Below are 12,895 nucleotides of genomic sequence, written 5' to 3' on the forward strand. Positions count from 1 at the left end.
CTGCTAGCATCTGACCTGATCACTGTCTGATGAGCTGCAAATTGGTTTTGCCCTAACTCGCTGCTTCTTGACAGTGCTATCCTGCGACAGAGCTGGTAGGTCCAAGAGAAGGATGATTATCTCACTTCAAGATTTTTCACGAGATTTCACTCTGTTTCCCTCAGCGTCTTGTACAAACATGCATGTCTAAATTAGTGTGGGAAGTCAGCCTGAAATGTAGGGCTGGCTGAGTCAAGCCTTGACAGAAGGACACCAGCTGCGATACAGGAAGCAGCCCTGCTTCCATGTCCATTCACTTCAGCGGGAACAGACTCTCCATAAACAAGGCAGAAATTACTCTGCTAATGATTAGTCCTAAAGCAAAGTTTTAAAAGACAAAAGGCATTGGTCATTAAAGGACTGTTTTTCTGCACCTCAAAGCATTTAAAGAGATGCAACGGAACTGAACTAAGTTAGTCAATCATTTTCCCCAGCAACAAGTTACATGAGAGGGAATTACTAACAGCCAGTTGTCTCTTGCCTCAAGTATAAGACTAAATACAAGTAAACAAGATCACAGCCAGAAAAACTATGCTTTCTTCTCACTCAGTGAACCAGGCCAACAACAAAACCACAATACTGTTTATTTTATTTAAATTAACAAATCTACATGTTTTCCAGGTTGCTTAAAGCATTCTGTAAAAAGTGAACACAACCTAAACAAAAAAAGGATATATTTTAGTAAGACCCATGGACTACTTCTGAGACATATGAGAAGGGCTTAGGAATTAAGAAATAAAAAAGTATATATATATATTTATATAATATATATATGTACACACACACATATGTGCCCCCCCCCAACAAACCATTAGTGTTTGACACAAAATTTGGTTTTAAAGCTGCAATGCCCCATTTGTAAAGAGCCTTTACAAAATGCAATGCTATACTAAGCTGTAAAAGAAATCATGGACACATCTATTCCAACAACATAAATATTACATAATAACCCAATGTAAAAAGAATGTTAAAGTTGCAAAGTCGAGCACTCAGCCAGGAAAATGCTGGAATTATGGTTGTGTGCATTAATTTAATTCACCTCCTAGTTGAAGAACTACTGCAGTACACATTTTTTCTTCCAGCACTTGCTTCCTTATGCAAATTGCTAGCAAATTACATTTTGCCATCACTGTTGAAAGTATGGTCCTATAACTTATTCCACATACAGTAAGTATCCCCCTCCTCTTTTTTTTCCTCTTTTTTAATAAGATATCCTTTGAGTACAGGGGCATTATCATCCCACTTTACAAAAAGATAGTTACCAAAAACGTTTACTGTTCCAGTTCAAGTATTCAAAATCATCCAAAGCTACTTTTTTTTTTTTTAAGTAGTATTTAGCACTTTTTTGTGCTACAGTGATTTCATATGTTCAAACATAGCAGCATATGAATGACTTCATCTGGAGTGTTGCATTCAACAATCCTCAAGTTTGACCCAATGTGTCTTGAATGAGACACTGGTAGGGAGAGGATTCCTAGCTTCACAGCCTCAACTCCTGCCCAGAGCCCAACACACACATACAAAACAGAATTTATTGTAAAAATAGTATGCAACAATCTTTAATTGTATGTCTTAATGCATACGTTGGCTAGAGATGAACTAAGGCTACACAGGTCATATTAATTTGCAGCCTTAATATTCTAGACAGTTTATGTGTAATTTCAGAGGTCTTAAGAATCCAAGGACAACATGTCACCTTTTTTAGGACAGTATTTCTAGTGGCATCTGTGAGAACTGTCAGCAGCTTTGGAAGCTGCAGTTCTCTTGAGAGTCTTGGACACCTCTGCAACTGATGGAAGCAGATTCTTATCTTCTAGGGGGAAAACTGGGCTAGGGAGGTTGAGATACACATAACTAGCAAGAAACACAGACATGGACTAGTATCAGGTAATGAGGCCCTCTGGATTCTTAGGCTCTCCTCCAGGTCCTGGAAGAACATATGTCCTGAGCAGGATGGGCCCTTTGGTCCGAGCCCAAGCCATCAAAAGCTCTCTTTTAACTTGTCCCCAGCATAGTCCAGTTTAAGCCTCCATCCCATATTAGTGCCCATTCTCCTCCACCGCTAGTCATCTCACAAGAGTCAGTTCCACCTATTCATGGAAGGGGGGTGATCTCATCTTCTACTACTGCTCTTCCTCTGAAAAGCAAATAACCATGCTAGTACGTGACAAGTGGATTTTTTCAAGTCTGTTAATTGTCAGAAAAATCCATCTCTACCAAGTATGCTCCATCCTGGCAATGCAAGGACAAGCAGGATTCTCCAGCAGATCCTTTGCCCAACTTACAGGCATGGAAACTGAGAACAGACCCTTCCCCGTGCTCTTTCTGTTCTTCCTCACGGCACATAAGCAGCATAAAAATGAAGGAGCCATAACAAGTAGGTAAGATGGAGGAAGACAACAAGAGGGAGTAGAGCCAAAGAGGCTGAGAAATAGGTAGGAGCTGGCTGTAAGAACCGTAACTCTAGGAATTCAGGACAGGAGCTCTAGAGCACACATTTCTCCTGAAACTGAACTCAGGCATCAAGTTTTTACATTCCCCTATATTCAACAAACAGCAGTAAAACCTACTGAAAAAGCATGTTGTTTCTTCTAGTACTTGAATCTTATATATTACAAACAATCTACTCCCTTCCCCCGTTATGCTTCACTCAAGTGATAAGAGGTTTGCTGTGGAGTTAAAGGGCTGTACTAAAGACCACAAATTGGGGTCAATATGGTTATAGATGATGGAATTAAATGTTTCTGAAGTGAGGCTTTAGTCCATCCCCCAAGCCCAACACCTTAAGGAGCTACACGTACAAAAAAACCTCAAAGTACTGAATAGCTGCTCATTGCCTGAGCTCCATTCACTGTTTGCACTGTATGCACAGGCACAAGGTAGCCAAGTAAAAATTACCCAACGTCAGGTCTGCCACTTCCTAACTTCTGAATGTGCGACTTTGCAACCTTAATGCTTTTCTAGCAGATCTTTATGTGCTTGAGTGTAACACAATATACGCATCCCTCCCCCCAGAAATAACTACACCGTATTAAAGAGTTTACAAATGTTCTGCTTGGTGTCACTGCTCTGTGAAAATACACTAGATACTGGGCATTCATAAAGCAAGTTACTTCAGACACATCTCCTCGAGGAGGATGCTGTGTCGTCCTGTGTACTCCACTTCATTCTGTGTCTCAGTTGAGATGTTCTCAGTGTTACTCCTGGGCTTCCTTGCGAGCCAGCTTATAAACCTCTGTTGGCCCATCCACATGGGTGATCGTGGTGGTGAGCTGGAGCTCCTCGCCACTGTTTACGCCCAGGTCACCTGAGGAACAAAGTTATTCTGTTAGGCTGGGCTCACAATAAAACATTGGCAGGGAGAAAGCAAAGGATGTATTTTATTCACTACTGACTTTCAGGAGCAATAATGTGAACTAAGGAGTAAGTAACATCTCTGTTAATCCTTTTATTTATAAGCTAAATACAAGCATATTTGAAGAAGAAGATTTCTATGCTACTGAAGACTACTGAAAGGCAACCAACAGTATTGCCATTCCCCACTTGCCCAGACTTCTATTTTCTCCTTTCCCCATTCCTCCGTTTGACCAACAGAATTACAGTTGGACAAAACACCCTTGATTTCTTTCAGTTTCTTGGTGATTATAAAAAATAAAAAGAAAAATAAAAAAAAGAAAAAGAAAATGAAATCTTTTCAGCGATAATCCCGAGAAACCATCTATTAACGAGCTGACCCACAATACAAAGTGCTTTGTATGATTTAAAATTAATATTAAAAAAGAAGAACAGCTAGAATGTTTTTAGAAAGCATTGACTAAGTACTCAGACTTTTCTGGTGTAGTCATCAAATAAAATGTCTGCAAGAATAAAAGTGTTTTGAAAAACAAACTATCATTTGAACAACATTTCAGGATGATAAATTTTCATTTCAGCAAAAAAAGCACACAAGTATCGCCCGCTTGATATCCCTTTCTTCCCATGATAGCTTTCATGTGCAGATCATTTAGCGCCACTTACCGTTTGACTGATCTTCACCATAATTCTTGTGTGATGGAGCATACAGGAACATAAGTGCAAAGACGTACAGGTTCCACATCCCATAGATGCCTGTGAAGAAGGCGCTGTTCACTTGTATTGTTATGTCCCCCCACTTCCAGTGGCCTTCGGTCACCTGTCCGTGAGACACCAGACACACACTGACATGTCAGCAAGACTGAATTCACAACAGCTCGCAAAATACAGAAATGAGCTCTACTGCAGTAGCTTGGGGTAAATTAATAAGAAAATAACAATTCAACAGGATCAAGTAAATGGATGTGTAATAGATTCAGTAACACAGACATTAGCCTAGAATTCTCTTTGTTAGCCTCCATCTGCAGGAAAAAATGGGACTTACGAAAGGAGCAGATCAGACAGTTTCTTTATCATTCTTAAATGCGACAAAATCTCTCACATTCTGTGATATATCATTGCCATAACTGAGGTGTTCAGCAAAGATTGTCACATAAAGAACAGTACCTAGGAGACAACTAGTTACATCTGAAAACATTAGACTTCTATAAATAGACCTTTTATACAAGGAAAAACAGCATGAATAATGCGAAAAGCTAATGTGCTGAATGCCTTCTTGCTGCTTCTGTCTTATGACAGAGACCTAGGCTGACAGCATGCCTTAGACATACAGAGATATTTTCATAAACCGTGACTATCATCAATATTAATATTACTTGAAGATATACAGACTGTTCACGCTGCAACGTTGGCTTTTCATTAAAGAAACAGACACAAGGTGACAGCATGCCTTTTCCTGATAAGGGGAGTTTCCCTTTGAAAACAACTGAAAGTTCTGCTCCAAAGAGAAGCCACAATAGTACAAACCTTGCCTTTACAGAAATCCAGACTAGCCTGGAAAGAGGAGCTGGACAAGATAGTTTGCGTTATGCCCATGAACAGTGACGGTTATGGTCATTAATACTCAATGATGCACTGAATTGCAAAGTGGCATTTCTCAAACCCTTGCTTCAGTCTAACAGATTTTTAGACCTAAATCTTCTGCTGGTATATTTTCCATCAGGACCCATCACATACCTCAAAGCATAAACAATGCAGAGAGTGAGAAAATACTCCTGAACATGTAATTCTATAGAGTACATAGTAAGAAGATCATTCGTAAGACTGTATCCACTGTTCTTCTGAAGCTGCAAGCAGCTTGTGCTTAGTAACAACCATAAATGCCATCTTTGAGACAAATGCAATTTTAACAGTAGGCTGTTTGCACAGAAAGCTCATTCATACAGAAAGTCCACGTTCTAGCTCAGAATAAATAGGTATATATGCTGTTAGAAACAACAGGGTCACTAAGTCAAAAAACAGGAAATCCTTAATTCTGGTATTTATTATGTTTCTTTGTGGGTATAAAAAGCCACAGGATCCTTTTAACATGAACAGAATATTTTTCCTCTTGCTGGGTTCTTAGAAGTGACTGAACTATTTTGGCTGATATTACAAAAAACATAGGCCTAAACGTTACTATGAGCCAGAAGCCTTAGTGAAAGTTTCAGCCTAAATGATTTTATGGCAGTGTTTTAAATAAATGAAAACAAGTTCTTAAAAAGCAAATCTACCTACAACGTGCATGCAGACCTTTTCTCTCTAAACTATAAGTAGCTGACATTGTTAGCAGCTGGAGAATTTGAGGCTGACATTCTCAAATGAGCTGAATTTCAGCACACTCACCTGACTCACTATAAAGAAGATGACTGTCATTGCTGCACAAGCCAGAGTAATGAGCATCAAGAACTTGAACCTAAAAATCAGCCCCTGTTTAGAGAAATGTCACTGGTCACATTAACAGAATCCACAAAAACCCATTTTTGTTTTTAGCATGTAAAAGACAAGTTTAAAAAAAAGTCCAACCCACGAAACCCCAAACCAAAACAACTTCCGCCCACTCCTTTGTGCTGTGCTCCTGCCAGCCAATATTCTCCATTCCCCACACACGTCTGCATTCCTCCCCAATACACCGAGCAGGGCGGGCATGTCTGGACAGCGCTTGCTTTCCATTACACTCGCTTTTGTGACTGATTTACTATGAGTTAATGAGAAAGAGGAGGCACGTCAGTCCAAACTAGAGGTTTCACTAACTGAACAGCAAATCTGATAGCTCACAGCTTTTCTTAAGCAAACAGACATGCCTTTGGTCTGGAATAACATCTGTGGAGAGACTTTACATTTTAGCAAGGCACCTCTGGGTTTCTAGAGTGATGATACTGGGTTTGCACAAGACGACTAATCCTCACCCCCAAAGAATATCTGGCAAGAAATTACAGCAATTCTAAATGCTTGTCAAAAATTAGTCTGTGTATTTGCAAAAGAATGTAGATTATAAGACAAACAATTTATGGCTCAGGATCACATTTTCTGGAATCCTACCATGCATGTTATTTGCTTTTACTACCTTTAAAATTTTACTAACAAAAAAAAAAGGTTTTGGATTTGTTTTCTTTTTTCTTTTATTTCTTTTTAATTGTTTCTGGAATTTTGATGGAAATGTCAGCGTGTGCATAACTATTAGGCCATAACATGACAACAAATAGCTATTAATTGAACTCTTCCAGATAAGATTCAGCCCTGCTAGATGTTTGTATTTGGAGCGCTGCTACAACAAAAGTACAATACAAGCTAAAAGTCTTGCGCCTCTCGTTAAAGGGAAAGATGGGGAAAAAAATGCTAAATATCTTGTCCAGATTGTTTCAGATCCTATTTTTTCTTTGGAAGGAATTATGTGCATTCCTGATGAGCGATAACCGATCTGTTCAAATCGGAAGCAATCACTATTAAACAGAACAATATTGGTGATAAATATTTACACACCCATGAAAACAACAGGCTCTCTCTCTCAGTTTTAGCACTTAAAGTGAGCTCCTCTTGTTTTGCAGCAGTTAAAGACAGCTAGGACAGAAGCAACATACAAAAACACAGGCTAAAAAGGGGATAATTAGCTGAACACATTGGTTTTTAACCCTATTCTGACAGTTTCCCTCCTGTAGTTTGTCTAGGAAAAATAACCCCATAAATCTGTGAATTTGTGCCATGGAAAAACAGGAAGGTCTTAGTAATACTTTCCATTAAACACAATCGCTGATATTGCAGAAGGAGAAAGTGGGACACAGAGACCTGATGTGCTTTCTCCCCATAGTAGCTTAAATTGTAATTTGGGGAGTTATCCTCTATCCTCAAACACTGTTCTGAGGGAAAAGACAGTAAACTGGGAGATCACAATTACTCATAAAAATGAGAGCTAGCTTACATACCCTCCTGAGAGATCAAAACATTACATCAGGGCTAAAGATCCAAATAAAGAAAAAACCATCATTAATAACAGTCTAAAGGAACACAAAGGCAATTAGGGAGATCTGAGCAACATAAGAAAGCCAATAAAAATCAGATTTTCCAGGTTCAGGAAAATATTGATAGAAAAGTTTTCAGTATGCTCTTGAAAAATCAAAATAAAGCTGAAAATGCATTTTAAAAATAAAGAGCCTAAGCAATAACGAGTTACTACCTCATAATGAAGACGGCGAGCCTTGCTCATTGCTGGGAGGCTTGACTGTTTTCCACTGATGTTTCTGAACACTTGAAACACCATAAAACACAGGAACAGAAAATACAGACACAAGCAAATGCCTGCAACTATAATAAAGGCCATCTGAATAGAACAAGTTAAAAGAAACAGTATAAACGAAATAGAAATAATATAAATTATTATTCAGGCGATTCATATATTAATAATATCACGAAGATCATAATTAAACTTTTTGAGTGCAGCAGTCATTAAAGATGGACCGCAGCTCCCATGTGAGCGAGGGAGCGTGCTTGAGAGCCCTCCCCAGTTCAGTCTCGGCGCTGATGCTCTGATGTTCCCCCAAGCACTCGACGGGGCATTAATGAGGGATAAAATATTGAAATGCCTGCCAGCTAGAAAGGCTGAGCTGGAATTGCCATTCTGCTCCGATGGCAGGAGGAGACAAGGGCTCAGCAGAGATGTTGCAAAGCAGTCGGCAACCAGCGTGCGACCTTTGGAGGCTCCTGCGAGAGGGCTGGGATGCAGTGGAAGGGGAACTAATCGCGTTAGCTTATCTCAGCCCAGTAATAAAAATTAATGGCAGCGGAAGCGCTTCCAACAGGACCAGGCAGCTCAAAAGAGCAATTCGTAGAAACGCTTCAGCAACATGCACCTGAGTAACAGCAGCAAAATGAACGGCCCCGGAGAAAACACCGTGGCAGCTCAGGCCACGAGGGGGAAAGCAGAGCGGGTGCTGCTGGAACAACACTTGCTCTGGAATTGCTGTGGTAACTCCTGGGACCTAAACCCTCCTGTGCTTCTCCCCAGATTGCAGACAGCTTGAGGCAGCGCTTCCATTTTCCAGTTACTTCTCTCCAAGCGCATCCCCAGTCCCCAGAGGTACCCAGCTGGGACTGCTTCTTCAAAACCACGCCAGCACCTTCCACAACCCCCGAGCCCTACCTGACAGCCCTGGTCTACCACAAGGAAGAGGGTTTCCCCACCTCCAGCAGGTATCTGGCAGGAGTATGGAATATGCATTTCCCTCCCCAGCAGCAAGGGCCCTTCCCCAAGCCCAGCAGAAGGATACAGCCAGCTCCGTGCCGACTTCAGTGGTCCAGATACTGTAGAAGGGATTTTTCAGTTGCACTCCCCTGGCAAGGTGAGAGAAAACACGGTGCTGTCACAGAATGCCCAAAGGCTCAGAGAGAAGCACACTTCTACTCTACAGCCTGGAAAGAGCCGGCCAACACTGCTTTCCCCTTCTGGGCTGAGGAGAAGACAAGGTGGGAAGCATTTCTTTTAGACCCTAGGGGACAGGATACGCTGCTCTGACACGCCAGAATACTGCAGAGCGTTCATTAGGACTCTGTTTTCTCGTCATGGGGAAAGACTGCCCCTAATTGGTAGGGCAACAGCTGTCAGCAGAGACACACATCTGTGTGCGTCTGCATGTTTGTGCCTGTGTGCATGATCACCTTGGTCTCTTCAGTTGACTTGGCCCTTTCCAGTGCTGCAAAAATATACCCATGTTCATCAAGCACTTCTCACTGACCCTCAGAAAGACCCGCAGAGGAAAGAGCAAGGACTTGTCACATCTCTGTGCACATCCTTCCACTGGGGAGAAGGAACAAGAAATGTACTGCGGCACATGAGACGCGTTTGCACACCCAGCCGCACAAGTTAAACCATTTACTCCCTCACTCACTGTGGCACCTTGAAACTGTGTCCTCAAAAACAGACAGGGGCCAGGAGATCCCCGGGGGGGGGGGGGTGGTATAAAGGCTCTGCCCTTCTCCTCCCCACGTGCCACAGTGCATGCAGCAAGGCCCACAAGCGCTCGCCTGGGTTCAGATGCTGAGCCTCCAGCGCGGCAGTACTTCTGCTCCCTGTTGCGGAAGGCGGCCCCCCCCGAGCCTCCTCTGCACGCTGCTAAGGAAAGGCTCGCCTCTCGTGTCGGAGCAGCAAAAGGCAGGGCTTCACCTACCTCTCACACATGTCAAAGATGAAGAGGCAGAAGGAGCCAACAGCTATGGGTCCAACCTGCTTCCAGTACCCAGAGAGATGATTCCGTTCATTCTGATCCTAATCAGAGGGTCAAGAGGTGAGGAGGAGAGCAGGAGAAACCAAAAACAGCAAGTTAGCGTGTAATCATCTGATCTGGAACGAAGCCCCACAACACTGTTTCCAACACAGAGCAAGTAAAGGGAGGTTGCCCAGGTAGTGCTGCAAGTGGGGATGGAAACCACTTTCCATTCTGTGTCATACCTACCATCATGTGCTCTCCGCAGAAGATGATCCAAAACGACAGGAGCATGGCATAGAAAATGCCTTGTCGAATGTCTCCAAACAGTAACATCCAAGTCCAGTCAAATCCAATGGAAAACCACTCCACTGGGATGTTGATGAATGTCATGGAAATTCCCAGAGCAAAGATGACCCTGGAGAAGCAGAAATACCGTCTCGTTCTAGCTTGCAAGGAAGGGATACAGAGCGATAGAGCCAGAGAAGTGCAAGAGCAGTGACCCAAGGAATCAGGCAGTGCTGGATGGGTGGCAGTGGGGGTGTTTCCAGAGCCAGGGGGCAGCACCTCGCTTCCACCAAACCCTTTGGGACTAAGCCCTCGCAGCAACCACAGGCAAATGCAGCCCCGGAGGAAGCAGCCTGGCCCACACCCCCCCTGGGGGAACGGGTCTCTGCTTGGCGAGGCTCGATAGAGGTTGTGATTTTGTCATGAACCTCAGCTAGGGGTTCTTGCATGTGCCCCAAAAGCTACCAAACACAGACTGACCACCCACGTGACTCGGCTTGGAACAGCCTAGCAACTCCAGTCACCCATAGGGATAGAGGGAGTGGCTACCAATCCTGTAGGTTTAAGGGGGAAGAAAAGAAAGGAGATGTCATTGAGCTCTCCTGCTCCCAGGGTGCCCGGGTGAAGGGAGGGGACAGGGAGAAGAGAGACAACTCCTTTCTCCCCATCAGAGGCACTGGAGCAGCAGCCACCTAGGTCAGAGTCTGGGGAGATCAGCACTGGGTCTCTTGCGTCAGGGTCACCTTACCCAAGAGCGCTCACCCCTACTCACTTCTCCAGCAGGACAGGAGCACGTGTCATCAGTGTGATCCGTCTCCAATACCAGACCATGATAATTAAAATGCTGGGGGTGAGGAAAGTTTTCATGGCAAACCACACTTTTGTAAAGCCTCCATTTTGATGGATACCCTAAGGAAAAATGAGGTTGACTGCAACAGCTGTACACATTTTAACACTGTTATTCTTACTTGTGTTTATTCTTACATTCTGTGCTCTTTCTCCTGTGCTGACGTGAGAGGCAAGTACAGTGCAGTATTTAACATGTAAGCACACGTAGATGCAACCGCTCTTTGAAAGACACTGTTTGTTCAACACAGGAAAGAGCAGCTGCCTACTCAGCACCCAGACCATCCAAGCAGACTTCAAAAGTCCTTAAAACTAAAGCCAAAATGCGCAGCTTTCGTCATGAGGAAGAATGCGGTTTGAGAGAGAGGCACTTCCGACAGAGCATGGAAAAACCATACAAAACGGTTCCCAAAAAGTAACAAGACACGCACAAAGCTAAGCCACCACTGCTGGGAAGAGCATCAGCCAAATTAATGTGTTTCTCCAGACACCTGCCCTCCCCACCCCATCTGCGAACGCCACAGCGAGCTGGCTGACAAGTTCTGCTGAAAGAGACAGTGGTAGGAGGCTTTCTAGCCAACAGCACCCGCAATCACTGAATCCCAAGGGAGCGCAGAAAGAGGGATAGCTGACAGCCATTCCAAACACTTGCTTTGAGACAGACAACTCTGTGACAGAGCTAGATGCCCTCCGAACCCTATTACTCCATTTCTCTCACTTCCCACGCTCCTTAGCTCTTTACCATGAGAGGCAGGATTTAATCAGGAGAGCTCTGTGCCCAAGTCAGACCACTGCAAGGAGGGGAGGAAAGAAAGGGAGCCTGCAGAAACATGGGAAGAGCCCAGCTCTGGAGTTAGTGACTGGGGAGCTCAGGAGAGGAGCGCTGCTCAAGGCTCAGGTAGGGAACCAGGGAGGGCTGCTCAGAGGAGACCAGTCAAAGAGGAGAACCCCTGGGCAAGAGACAGCACTTGCCTCTCCTGTCAGCCCAGGAGAGCACAGATCAGCACATTTACAGGCAGGAGACACCCGTGAAGAAGTGTAGGACCTTCACTGTGGATCAAACAGGAGGAGAACAAGAAAGGAGCCGCCATAGGCACCAGTTACTCTGCAATGACAGTTCCAGTCCGGAAGCACCTGCTGACTCCAGCACCTCACAGAGTACAGTCATTCCCTAAAGCAAGGCAAGGAACTCCGACAGAGGCAATACAGACACTTACCACGAGGCGAATATCCTTTATTTCCCCAATCCCCACATTAATGCCTTTCCTCTCGTTCACAGGGAGACGAATGTTGATGAGGTAGTACTTGTGAGCCACGCTTCCAATCTCCATGAATGGAAGGAAGTCACAGTCATAGTGACGGCCTTCAGACTCCAGGGTCTAGTGAAAGAGCACAGAGTGGCAATAGTGGTCAGGCTCTTTTATGTAAGAGCACATCCCTCATTGTGCATTCCTGTAAAACCCCAGCTCTGAACATAGCTGGGATTTTATTGCTAATCCCAACCTTTTCCCAAGGCTGGGGAGAGGCTGTGCAAGTCTAGAGATATGCATCAGCAGTGTGGGGACTTATTCCGCAAGCTTTTGATTGTTTTGGGTCATTGCATCAATAGTATTTGACCTCAAGCAGTTTCCTGTTTCAGGTTCTTAAATACACTGAAAGTCACCAAAGCCTTTCAAAAAATGGTAGTCCAGTTTGGGATCCAAACTTCCCCCACAGCAGACACAACTTGAGCCAAAACATGCATGCAACCCCCTCACACACGTGTTTTGGTCTGGAGTTTTTAAAGTCCTTTTCTACCAGCAATATTCCTCCCTGAACCTTGCATCTATTTACTGTGTATGTATGGCTTCATGGAAGAGTACAAGTGTTAGTGGAGGTGTAAGTGGTTTGCTGAAAGGGACTGTGAAATGGGAGAATAAGGCACAGAGCTGAAAACATGGCATGGTGAAGACACCAGATGAATTCAAACACAGGAATTACAGTCCGCAGCACAAAAACCGATTTATTTGAACAAGATATTCTGTTCTCACTGCTAGTTGTGCTCTTTGCTCCTAAGCTTTATACCTTGAGGCATTAAGCAACTATTTCAAGAAACTCTGGTCCTGCCTCCCCCTTGTTCTTTGACTGTTGCAGTG

At 43.7% G+C, this 12,895-nt stretch overlaps 1 protein-coding gene across 1 annotated transcript in view; it reads right to left on the minus strand.

Annotated features, from left to right (window-relative positions):
- Positions 1–611: 611 nt before the first annotated feature.
- The window catches only part of WLS (Wnt ligand secretion mediator), a 38,631-nt gene continuing 26,347 nt past the window's right edge, over positions 612–12,895 (minus strand). Inside the window, exons 4-12 of the mRNA XM_013945110.2 lie at positions 11,978–12,139; positions 10,687–10,823; positions 9,876–10,044; positions 9,591–9,688; positions 8,694–8,757; positions 7,604–7,747; positions 5,776–5,859; positions 4,057–4,210; positions 612–3,346 (exon numbers count right to left, since the gene is read on the minus strand). Of these exons, the coding sequence (XP_013800564.1) occupies positions 3,237–3,346; positions 4,057–4,210; positions 5,776–5,859; positions 7,604–7,747; positions 8,694–8,757; positions 9,591–9,688; positions 9,876–10,044; positions 10,687–10,823; positions 11,978–12,139 (1,122 nt within the window). The 3' untranslated portion in view covers positions 612–3,236. The remainder of the gene's footprint in view (positions 3,347–4,056; positions 4,211–5,775; positions 5,860–7,603; positions 7,748–8,693; positions 8,758–9,590; positions 9,689–9,875; positions 10,045–10,686; positions 10,824–11,977; positions 12,140–12,895) is intronic.

Source organism: Apteryx mantelli, chromosome 8, assembly GCF_036417845.1.
Source record: "Apteryx mantelli isolate bAptMan1 chromosome 8, bAptMan1.hap1, whole genome shotgun sequence".
In the NCBI taxonomy this organism is placed as follows: Eukaryota; Metazoa; Chordata; class Aves; order Apterygiformes; family Apterygidae; genus Apteryx; species Apteryx mantelli.